We start from the raw sequence: 13216 nt of genomic DNA, 5'->3' as shown, positions 1-13216 counted from the left end.
TGCCTTTGGCTGCCTGCAGGGCACACACACACACACACACACTTTAGCACGGCATGTGTATGTGTAGAAATGAATGAATCAATAAATGATTTTATTTCCATGCCTGGTCACTTCCATAACCCACGCCTCGTAGGATTAGTCACACAGGTTAATCAACAAACCAAACATTCTGATGAGTGTACCCACCAGCATCTAACAGCACAATACACTGACCTCACGCAAATTAGAGCAGCGAACATGTCATATGCCAGGACACATGCAGCGATGCATCCACCTTTTCAAGTTCATGTGATACATGTAATGTCTGTGTGTATGTGTGTGTGTGTGTGTGTGTGTGTGTGTGTGTGTGTGTGTGTGTGTGTAAACGGGAGTGTATTAAATGCTTCAGTCTCCTTCGACAGTGAAATTGCTTTGTAGTATCTAAAAGATGAAAATGCTGGTGACTAATTTTATGCGCCCGTCCTCTTCAAATATTCTGATTCTTTGAACTGTGTGTGTGTGTGTGTGTGTGTGTGTGTGTGTTGTCTCTCAGGAAGCAGACCACCTCGCACCTGACTGAAACCAGGATCCAAAGACAATCTGAACGCTAAAAGGTTGCAACAGTCAAGCCGTTCCCCACCTGACTGCGCTTGTAATTTTGGCTGAGGCAGGAACAAAGTCAACAGGGTTTGTTTACCAGGACTTTAGCTCAGAGACACAGAGACAGAGACACCAAAAGATCTAAATCCCGCAGAGAGACATCTGTATCCCTGCACACATGCCGGCTGCCTGCTGCACACTGACATTATCGCAGTGCAGCAGCCCTCTGCAAGCTTTACACCACTGCCACTGCTATTACACAGGCTTAGTGCTGTGTGTGTGTGTGTGTGTGTGTATGCATGAGTTTTAGAGTATTAAGAGTTATCATAGCGGCTGGCACTAATCTAGAGGAGGACATAAACAAGACTGAGAGTAGAGACAAGTTGGACGCCAGACAACGAAAACACTGCTGGTCACAGACTGAGGGACATGAGGAGCATAGAGGATCAGCGTGATACTGCATTAAGAGCACACACACATGCACACACACACACAGCTGAGTGATACCTCTCAAAAATATCTTCTTCTCAAAAATTTAGAATCAAAGTTTCAGCTCGATGAAAGAGGTTTTTCACATTCACTGTCACTTTTCATGTTGCTCTTTCTAGACTTGCTGAAAAGTCAGCCACATCGATAAACCTCACATGAAATGACCACCCTTTGTCCTCTATCAGTTCTAGAGTCCAGTGCTTGTGTAATACGTGAATGAAACTATACACAGATTGGACATTCAACCCTGCAAGCTCCACCTCAGACTCTTCAGGGGCCATGAAGTGTGGCAAAGGAACTAATATTTGACCTAAAAATGGAGTTCCTCAAAAGCATAAACCTCCTTTAACACCCCCTAATAATGAATGAATGTGAGAATCCTGTAAATTCATTTTGACACAGAATGTCACCAAAATACTAGTTAAAAAGTTCATTTTGGACAGTGTCACATGATGACTCTCACTGGAGAAATTCAAGGATGCTAATGAAACAAACATGCATGGGAGATTCCTACAGTCTCATACTCTGAAAAGCCCCGCGGCTCCTGGACGTCTGCCACACTTCTAAGTGACAGACGCTCCAGGGTAGTTTGCCTAAAATAACCTCTAATACAGATTAAACTCAATATGCACACACACACACACACACACACACACACACACACACACTCATGCAAACACACACACCTCCCCGAGCCCAAGCACACAGTGTTTCAGTGTGTTATCAGCTCAGCCAGCGCGGTGGCAGCAGGCTAATTCCAGTACATTCTAGGCCAGCTTACACAGCAGGGACGCTCCCAAAACATCTGGACCTGGCTTTGGCAGGGACAGACTCACACGTAAAAGCATGCTCGCACTTATGCAAATGTAGAGAACCACACACACACACACACATATTTGTACTTCCATCTGTGTGAGGACCCTCATTGACATGATGCATTCCCTAGCCCCTTACCCTAACCTTGACCTAAACCTAACTCTAACCTCACCTGTGAAACCATGTCTGAACAGCCCATTGAGGCTGTGAGGACTGGCCAAAATGTCCTCACTTTTCCAAAACTGTCATCACTCTCTCTCTGTCACTCTCTAAAAACTTGTTAGCAAGTGCAAGTGTACACACACACACACACACACACACACACATACACATACATGCTCACACAAACAGTCTTTGGAAGCCAGGACACAGCTTTTAGATTTGGCTGTTAAATGGAGCTCTTATGCACGCATAGAGGATCAGCGTGATACTGCATTAAGAGCACACGCACACACACACACACACACACACACACACACACACACACACACACACCACTGGGACTCTGCAAAGGGGAGCAACAACTTTATGAGGCTTACAGCAACATGTGGACACAACAACGCGGCTACCGCTGAAACATCCAGGGTAAATGTGCAGAATCTCTTCTGTTTAGACTGTGTCCAGTGACCAGTGCAGCATTAATGACCCACGCTGCAGTTTTTTTTAATGTTTTTGCTCGTTTACATAGATGTCTATACATCAGTGCCAACCATTTTCCAAATGTCCTTTTTGATTGATGAGTGCATGTTTCCTTCCTTGCAGGCAGCCATTGGTTTGTAGAATGTCAGGACTTAATGAAAATCAACTTGCAGAGACTTGAAACTTGCTGCATGTGGATAATACATCACATGTGCATGCCTTTAGGTTTATCAATGAACTATCTGAACATTTTAAGATGCACAAAAGTCTGAGGGAGAGAGCTAGGCCAGAGAGAAATGTTTTCAATCAATGGTCTTGAGGCATTTTAACCTCATGGCTTAAATGAAGGGTTTGATTTGATTGCTATGCTCTGATCTGATTTGTTAATGTCTCCCTGACTTGGTTGCCTCTGGACTGTTCCAAGTTAACACTATCTATGAGTGGTAAAAAGCAATGGGTGCAGGTGTTTCAATGTACTTAATATGCTGCTTGTGTGTGCTGCTATTAAGGTCTCTTGTCAAGGATACAGCTTTGTTTTGCATGAGGTTAATTGCTGGAATATGTTCTTTCATTCTGTGTTCGCCCTATACAGCTGAGGAAGGACTATGACTGTACGCTCGTACGTGCCTGAATAGAACGTGGACGCTGAAACTTCGACAAAAAAATGAAAAACCTGAATAGATGTTCTGTGTGATTGATTATCCATCTGTAGCAAGTTTCACGTCTCTGCAAGTTGATTTTCCTCGTGTATCTAAATAACAGAGGCTGCCTGGAAGGTAAGAAATCAATTTTAAAACTAATGGGGTACTTTGGAAAATGGCTGGCAGTCATGTAAAATATATGTGATTTGTAGTTAATGGGCTAAAACATACAAAACACTGGTATGGTCCATTAATACGAGGAAGAAGCGCAGCTGGAAAGATGAAGAGACAGGAGCGAGCTGGCCTTTGCTGAAATGGAGTGTGTTTAATCTGAAGCTCAACGCTCTCCAGGCATCTATCCTCCATTATCACTGCAGGCTTCTTTTAACAGAACCACGCAGGAGATGGAGAAACAGCATGCTAGCAGAAAGTGGGACACGGATAATGGCGTCTGTTTAAAGCCACACAGGCACGCACAGGAAGGACATTCTATTGAGGGCATTCAGCATCTAGCCAAGAAGCAAACATCCCCCCGATGCCGTGGCATTGTTACATCTCTGCCATCGATGGTGCTCAGTGTTTGAAGAAGAGATCTCCATTGTCCCTCAACCTGCCTCATCAAAACATTTCCACATTTTGTTTTCTCTTTGCAAAAGCAGCACCGAGGTATTACAGTTCCTCTAACGCACTGTAAATACCAGCAAGCAACTGACCAAATATTGACTTACTTACACTTGGGAGACAATAAAAAACTCTCCAAAGATGTGATTGATAACGTCATGAGCAATCAAACAGGAGTGATCAATGTAAATCCAAAAACAAGTTGAATAAAAGGCCTGACCTTCCTCAAACCAATCAGAGCCCCATCTGGACCCTTTAAAGTTCAGCTACAGAGCCAACCCCTCCACGGACCATGCTATTAAGCTCAGCCTCCACCACATACTCCAGCACCTGAAGATGTCAGGACTCTGTTCATGGACTTCAGTTCTGCCATTCATACTCCCTGACTCTCTGCACAGCAACCTGACACAGCTGCAGGTACCTCACCCAATCCGCAGGTGGATTACTTCCAAACCAACAGGAAGCAACGGGTGTGGCTCCGCAGCCACCTGTCTACCCCCCTCACCAGTACTATCAGAGCTCCACAAGGTTGTGTCTGTTCTCCCTGTGCACCGCCAGCCACCCTTCCATCAAGCTGACAACACCACAGTCCAAGGCCTCACCAAGGTCAATGATGAGTTGGCCTACAGGAACACTGTGTCACAGTTAGAGCACAGATAATAACCTGGAGCTCAACATCAGCATGACACTCGAGGCGTAGCTACTTATATAGTTTCAGTGTAAGTTAGTATAAGTAATGCTTGTCACCTCCTTCAATGTGTTGTATTTTTTTTTTACAGAATTGCTGATTTGTCTGAATATGGCCTTAGCAGGATTGAGCATCAAAGACTGTGAGTTAGACATTGGCACGGGGCGCATACACCACACTTTGTTATGTTCGCCCTCAAGCTCGCTTACTCCTCCCTGTGTGTTAACATCAGACACACACAGCAGATCTGCAGAGATTCAAGCTGCATTGTACTCCAGTGCACTCTGCTTCTCACAATGAACAACTCCCCATAAAACACTGGTGGAGCATTGGTGTACAACTGCAAGTCGAGAAAGAAGCTCTTGCTCTTTGCTTCTCTCGTCACCTAAACCCAGTGCTTAGTGCTGGAGCTGTTTTTTAATCTTTTGGGGCAAGTCTCAATTGAGTCACAATCACAACAAGTCCAATTCAATACAAGTCCACAGCTGGCTCTGTCCTGGACTGCCCTCTGGACACCACTGAGGATGTAGGTGAGTTAGCCAAGCTGACATCGATCATCGGCAACCCCTCCCACCCCCTGCATGACACAGTGGAGGCCCTTAGCAGCTCCTTTAGTGACAGACTGTTGCATCCATTATGTAAGAAGGAAAGCTACCAAAAGTCCTTCATTCCATCAGCTGTCAGATTATTCAACTCCAGCAACACTTAACATAAGACTGTGTTGATGTTGTTTGACAAATTACGCTAATATCCACACATTTTGTGCAATATTGCATATTTCCTTTTACATTCTGCGCAATATTACATATCATTTACCGTTTTGTATATTTTATTCTTCTGTGCAATAGTAGTAACACTATTTATTGTTATTTTTAATCTGAAGGCATCTTGCTTTCTTTTTCCACAGCCACAAATTTCATTTTGCTTGTATAATATGTACATATATATAGTCTACTTTTTATTTTGTGTTTTGTTTTTGTCGAATGTTCTCTACCTCTGATGCTATTTTTCTTCCCGCTGCTATCACATGCTGCTGTAATGCCCAAATTTCCCCGGCTGGGGATAAGTTTTATCTTATCTTATCTTAAGTCTAAAGTCATTGGGTTAAAATCCAAGTTGAGCTCACAGCAAGTCTTGAGTCCTAAAGAGTGCTCCAAGTCGAGTCTTTAGTCTTGCCACAGTAAGGCTAAACTCAATTGAAGTCTTCAGTCTTATGAGAGCAAGTTTCAGGTCATTGAGGGCAAATCCAAGTCAAGTCTGGAGTCTTCACACGGCAAGATGAAAGTCTGTGAGCACAGGCCCAAGCCATGTCTCAAGTCTTGTCTTTCAGGTCTCTGAATACTGACCATTAAAATTACTTGAATGTATCTGCATTTGAATCTCAAATCAAGTCTCAGAGCAGTCACGCCCAAGTCAAGTCTACAGCTCTGTGCACTGCTTATTTTCTGCTGTCTGTTGAAGTCTGTTGGATCAAGTTTCAAGTTAAGTCCTCACATAACAAGTCCAAGTCAAATCACAAGTCTTAATCAGCAGTCAGTAAAACCTCAACCTGAAAATGATGACGTTTGGCATAAATGTATGTTAATGTATAAAAGTGACCAAACACTTGCATTGACATTAAAAATGCAAACAGAGTCCTCTTTTCCCGAGCTGTTTGTGCACACCGATTCAGAAAAGCACACTATCTCCAAAACAAACTGTCTACGGCACTGCAGCGGGCAGCTCCCAGGTGGAAACCAGTTTAGCTGTGTAAATACAAAGCCAAGCACTGCTGAAAAACTGTGCGCACGCCGAGCAGACCACTGCCACATAAATCAAGATAAGAAAAAACACAAACAAAACATAAACAAAGCAAAAACCCTGGGGGCTTACTAGATGAGAGGCTTGCGGCAGAGCACCAGGGCGTCGTAGAGCATGCACACTCCGAACACGGTGATGCCCGTCTCCTTGACCAGCATGGCGCAGGTGCCCAGCAGCAAGCTGACAAGCAGACACGACGTCGACACCGTGGAGGGCAGCGAGTCGTCAGAGACAGACACTCCCACGCTCCTGAGGGGGAGACAGAGGAGGTAGAACAAAGGCGATTTAGCCTCAGCCCAGTCGCAGAGAAAGGATGGCAGAGGACAAGACATTTAGCATTCAGTTGGTGTAATAGTCATGTTGTAGAATGAATAAAATAAATATGATGAATTGCCTAATTAAGATCTGAGAGTAGGCTGCAAATAAGAGGTGCCACATTCAAACGTTCATATTCAGGAATCAAACAAAGTAACAAAAGCATTCGTGCAATATCAGTAATCTAATCACAGATACAAGCACTGCTACAAAGGTAGAAATATTAGCAATATAGTCCGTGAATGCTAATTAGCAGCATTGTCAGAAGTAGACAGTCTGATAGCTCTTTGATATGTAACATTTCAGCTTCATGAGTTGGACTGTAACTTTTTATTTCAACTCTTAATTACCCTGATTAGTCAAACTGGAATTCCAGCGTTCCACCCAAGTGAACAGAGACGTGAGCCTCAGCTACAGGACTGTCAATCAATTAGAGCAGTAAGACCATATTTACTGAACCCAAAAGTCTTACAGATTGAATTCAATCTTGGAATGAACAATGTGTATCTACCTGCAATTTTCTTGGACTTAATTCTACAAATAGAATAATAAATCTTGAACTCCTAATCACATCAAATGTTCTTTCATTTTCAAATAGTCATGCTTATAATTAGAATAATCATAATAACAACTGTAGATGAAGCTAACAATTTTAACAGGTAGATAAAAGTAGTTATACAAAACCTCTCAATTACTATTATTAAGTATAGAACATCATTATGAGTTACTGGAGAGCAGACTGGGAGATACTATATTAATAAAGCATTTACAGCAATTACTAATTACGTCATCATGAGTTGGTCTTTTTTTTTTACTCAAGTAAAGTTACACTGACTGAGTAGTTGCTAGGCAGACTCATTAAGTACTAATCACTTAATTATTAGTCACTTTTTGTGCCCCCTACTGAGTAGTTACTAACTACTCCCTAATTACATCACAACTATGACAAGAAGCTACTGAGTCTTTAGCAGAATTCACATTTAGTTCCTTAATAAAACCAGACAGCAGAGTTTTTAAATATATTTTAACCGATATACTAACACCACATATAAAAAGTCACATCCAAGTCATTCTGTAGCATTAGTGATGCTGAGGCCTTAAAAATAAATGTCCACTGCCACAGACTCTGCTCTGAGTCTGCCATCTTCTAATCTTCTGCATGATCCTCCTCTGAGGCGGGGGGGGGGGGGGGGGGGGGGGGTGTCTGCGCTTTCCTGGCTCAGCTGCTGGCGCTGTCCCTCGGGACTCCTCTGCTGCTGCTGTCCCTGGCCCCTCACCAGCAGCGTATGATGTCTGTGGTCCAGCACGCACCGGTACGCAGTAGCCGGATTTCTGCTATCTCGGTGCCTACATAAAGTACACTACACCCACCACTCTGCTGCTGGATCACACTCACAACTCTGCCTCTGCAGAAGCTGTCCACATCAGCACCAACAGCCAACAGTTGGAGACTCTCAAAGAGGAGTTCGTGCATCCTGTGGACAGTCCGCTGGTCACCACAAAGCAGCATGTGAGAGACAATGTGTGTGCATCTATAACTTCAGGGTGTCAGACCAGGACACTGTCTTCAGGTGTGGTAAAAAGGAGACGCAGAGGCCAGGTCTATGGTTTAGACTGTTCAAATGGAGGTACACAAAAAGGTGAGTCTGGTGAAAAAATAAAGGTGTAAAAAAGCAATAATCCATCAAAGATGAGTTGTTTGTGTGTGGTTCTGTAATAGCAGTACAGCACAGGCTGATGATTAATGTAAAATAGAGCATAGACAGCAAAGAGAACTGATGCTAGACTCAGCATCTATCAGAGTTAAATGTTAGAAATGACTGCATAATAGACTGGCAATTAGCAAACACAGAAGAAGCATTCAAACTGCACAACATATGAATGACAACCAGTGTAACAATCACTAACCGACTGGCATTCAGTGTACAAGGGTATAAATAACAGAACTAAATAGTGACTGCTCAGAAACAGCAGAATGCAGTAACAACTCTGACAGATTATTATAAGAATCACATCATTAAAACAGACAGAATACATGCGTGACACAAACATGATCCACACTTCAAAGACATGTCCACTGGACATCACTTTAAGTCTGTGAGGTGGCATGAGTTCACATGCACAGAGCTCCATCAGGCATGGAAAACAGGGGAAAACACCTCCTTTTTACACTGTGTGTCATCACTGTGTGTGCAATCTGTGTGTGTGCTGTTGTGACGCTCTCTTTCCCTTGGTTAGGACAGCACTTTTAAAAGTCATTTATTCTGGCTTAAACTGCCTGGAAATGTAAGGATAGGTCATGGATAATGCGTTCCCGAGCTTCGCCGCTGGTTTTGGTCAGTAAAAATGGCCGTTGCTTCTGTTAAATCTGTCGGAGATTTGCCCTCATTTGCATCTTTTCTGACTCCCTGCAGGGGAGAGAGCGAGAGCCTGCTGCTTCTGATTTGTTATTAAGGATCTAACTGTGAACTCCCAGTAAAAAACCATAGCTACTTGTTATGCTGTAATCCTGAGGTAATACAAGGGACTACTTAGTGACTACTCTGTATGATGTATCACTTTACACAAAAAGAGCAACTAACGATGAAGTAATTAGCAGCTCAGCAGCTGGTTCAGAGTTAACCAGGGACGACTCATGAAAAAAGTGGTCTTTATGTTGATTCACAGATATGAACTAATCATTACTGAATGACCTTTATTAACATAGTATTTCCCAGTCTGTTGTCCAGTGACTTATCATCATCGTCATCGTCATCGGAATAGTCCTCAACTGTCCTCACAGTTGTTCAGTAATTACTCATTAACAGTTCATTATCAGGTCATTCCTGATTCATTCTTCACTCGTTCCTCAGTACATGCATATGGGGGTGTACGCGTGTTTGTGTTCAAGGTGTGGGCGGTGGTACGGAGTCGCCTTACCTGATATATGAGAGGAAGGTCAGTAAGAACAGCAGACAGGCCAAGACGTCAGCCCTGCCCACGATACCAGACACCTGCAACACACACGTACACGCAGATTTAGAGGATACTCGTGAGTCGGACAGCTCCGGTGAGGAGACAGGGCTGGACGTTCATGTGGGCTACAGAGAAATGCACAACTTGACCCGCCGCAGGACTACTGTGATTATGGCTCAGGCAGGCGCCCATTATTCACAGGCGAGAATGAGTATCAGAGCTGCTCTATAATAGCTGCCCACGCGTTTGCTGCTTGAGAAGTTTTCTTTGAAGTTGAGTCTACATCATAATAACTGAGGAAGAACAGAAATGATGGTGATCAAGTTTGTTTCCCCCAAACAGGTCCGATGGCAAAAGAGAGAACCTCACAACCCTCTGAGCATTCTAAGAACAGCATTTCAAATGCCTTTAACAACTCCTAGAAAAAGCCCTCACACCTACTTGCAATGTTCTTCTGTTTGGATGATATGTTCTGCAAGATTCGAAATATGCATGGTAGGTGCATCGGGGTCACGACACAAAACGAGAAGCATACCAAAGACAACTTTACACCGGCAGACACAGACTGCAAGCTGAGGGACCCCATCCACGAGATGTTTTCATATCTGTGCTGTTAGCGGGTTTGAAAAAGCGTAGAAATGACTGAGCGGTTGAGAAGCGGTGGGGGCGCCCCAAAGCATAATCGTGCCTGGGTCCCCACAAGAGCTAAGACCAGTCCAGGAGTCATGTTACATACACAATATTCCTCATGTATTTAATCTAGTATAGGTGAAGGAAAAGGGGGAAAATGAAAAGAGGATGGACTTATATGTATACCTTTCAATGCCAAAAAAGTCTAGTAGCCTACAGGCATGCTGTGGGGCTGCACTGCTAGCTTCCTGTCTGGGGAGTAATAGACAGTATGTGGTGCCTATCTTCTTAAATTGGGCCGTGTTTATCCATAAAGTTGATTGACAGCGTGGGCCACAGTTCCAGACGGTGATTTCTGTGTGTGGTGAAGCGGCAGTCAAGCACAGCCTGGCAGAAGAACAGTAAACATGTCCAGCAGACACTGATAAAGAGCAGGCCGGGAGGGGAATGGCGGTGGAGGGCAGCGAAGGGAGGAGGAGAGGGGGGGGTGGACAGCAGCAGCTCCCACACACACACACACATGCACCTGGCACAAGGATGGAGGGGAGCGAACGGGAAACAAAAGAACAGGGGAGACATATCAAATTACGACAGGATAAAATTAGTCCTGGCTACAAGAGCCAAAAGCTTTCATTGCCAAGGTATTCAATGCCAGAGCGTGTGATCGAATGCCTTGTTTTTGTGTTTTATTCAAGGTTGTAGCACACCGCAAGAGAGATCGCACACAGGGGAGCATAAGACGGCCCCACACGAGGCAGGACTATGAAAATGATACAGATCGTACATGTTGCTTTAAAGTCGAACTGAAATCAAAATTCATTTTTGCTAAAGCAGCAAGTGTACTTAAATTGGTCAAAGTTACCAAAAACGAAAGAAATGTATCTACATTAGTGCAGTGACAGGTCCTCTGAGTGTTTTCCAGGCATTAATAATGTCAATACTGTGAACTGATTGGTTTAAAATCTGTAATGACAGTTAACCAGAAACGGTCTTAACAATGTTCATGGGCAGATTTGGAAATGATAACACATTAAATAAGTGTTGTTTCCTAAATAACCCAAATCTGTCCATCATATTTGAATTTGTGCTACAAATTATAAATGAAATGTAACTGCAAAATCATTATGAATAGTAATGATAAGAAATTATCAATGAACCAAGAAAACCAACCACACTTTCTTTTTGCATAGTGACATATGTGCAGTCTGTTCATAACCAACAGCCCTGAGAAAAATAAAACACACCCCAATCAGTGATGTCACTGCAGGTATTCTGGCTTTGATTGCTGATGGAGAACACTGCTGTGTTGACTGCTGAGGTCTATTAATAATAAATGCATTTCTAAGGGAACCAACTGGTGTGATTGGATTTTCTTTACAGAAATGAAATAATAGAATAGAATGCATAGAACAGCCATCCCACTGCACCCCAGCTGCATGCACACAATCACTGCTTGCTGCTTTGTTTGGATAACAGTATTAGCTCTCATGTAATCATCGCACAATTCAATTCAGAAACATCATGGTTCTGTAACGAACTGTAAAGGTACACGACAAGTTAGCAACCTAGCCTGCACACACAATGCTACATGATGCTACAACATCCCTTTGGGCTTGTGAAATTCAAGAATAAAGTCACAGAGTCAGATATAAGCAGATACAGCTCCATAAAAAAACCTCACTCATTTCTAAATCCTGGCTACGGCCCTGCCTCTAACCATCACTAATTAACTTGCATCATGTTAATTTGATGCATTGTTTTAGAGGGAGCAACAAGTGGAAGTATTGCTTGGTGCACAGCAGCAGTGAGAGTCTCTGCTGGGTGACTGGTGGCATCAGTAATGACAAGTCACTGCTTCTCTACTACATCTCACACACTCAGCACTCGCAGCATGTGGCGTTAGTATAGTGCTGCTCTGCTAATTTTCCTGCTACATGCATAACAAGACTACAGGATGATGGCCAAAACTGTGAAAATAAGACCCACGCTATAATAAACTGGAATTATTCTATTATCCTTTAAACTTCACAGAACCGGCAGGAAAACACACACGCACACACAACACACTAAATGATCATATCCCATCTCCCGTGTATGTGTACATATATGTGTGTGTGCATATGTGGAAATGCTTATATGAATATTTTAATATTAAATTTGACATTGTGTTAAATGTAAAATCAAAATTATTCATTTTAGTATGCATAATATGTCCAACTGCAGTGTCCTCTGTGTGCATGATTGAAGGGGCAGGCTTGCGTGCAAGAATAATGGACTAATGTTCATTCTACTAACCCCCCCTTCCCTTTTTTATTAAACTACATGTAACTATCTATTTCACTTTGTGTTATATTCTTACTTTAAAGTATGTATGTGTGTGTTTTTTGTTATCACGACTGCAACAAAAATGACAAAACTCAATAAAACATCTTTTACAAAACAAAAAATGTCTCATCACCTACATCTGTCCAGTTTTCCACAGGAAAGGCAACCACAAACAACTAATGTTACAAAGCATACTGCCAACAGAAGATCTTCAAACTGTGTTCCAGGAAGTTGGATTATTCCTTTGAAAGCGCAATCAAAGCCAAAATGTCCCGTAGTATTTACAGAGGAAGGGTGTGTCTCCATTGGAAGCAGCTGCAGCCTTCTGGAAAAGAGGAGATGCAAGTTTCACACTTACACACTCACTGGCTTCCAGCTTTGACTTGGTGTTCGTCTGTCCATCAGGCCAAGTGCCTCCTTTTGGACATGTTACATCGACTTACATTCATTTCCTGGAGACTTACCCGAATCATAACCACAACTACTACTTGCCTAACTCTAACCCTAACCCCTATCCGAACCTTGACCCAAGTCTTCACCCTAAAATTCAGTGATTTATATTATGGGGACCTGCATTTTGTCTCCATAAGCAAGGCGAGTCCCACAATGTGACTGTGTCAACAGATTTATGTCCCCACAACATGAGCAATACATGCATACACACACACCTACCTCTGCACAAATTCTCCCCCACACACACACACACACACACACACAC

General features: G+C 43.1%; 1 protein-coding gene across 1 annotated transcript in view; it reads right to left on the bottom strand.

Annotated features, from left to right (window-relative positions):
• tmtc1 (transmembrane O-mannosyltransferase targeting cadherins 1) overlaps positions 1-13216 on the bottom strand; it is a 133565-nt gene that overhangs the window by 90076 nt on the left and 30273 nt on the right. Inside the window, exons 3-4 of the mRNA XM_041964362.1 lie at positions 9508-9581; positions 6346-6522 (exon numbers count right to left, since the gene is read on the bottom strand). Of these exons, the coding sequence (XP_041820296.1) occupies positions 6346-6522; positions 9508-9581 (251 nt within the window). The remainder of the gene's footprint in view (positions 1-6345; positions 6523-9507; positions 9582-13216) is intronic.

The sequence above is a fragment of the Chelmon rostratus genome, chromosome 22 (assembly GCF_017976325.1).
Source record: "Chelmon rostratus isolate fCheRos1 chromosome 22, fCheRos1.pri, whole genome shotgun sequence".
Lineage (NCBI taxonomy): Eukaryota > Metazoa > Chordata > Actinopteri > Chaetodontiformes > Chaetodontidae > Chelmon > Chelmon rostratus.
The sequence above is the reverse complement of the archived record's forward strand: the minus strand, read 5'-3'. Positions and strand labels throughout refer to the sequence as shown.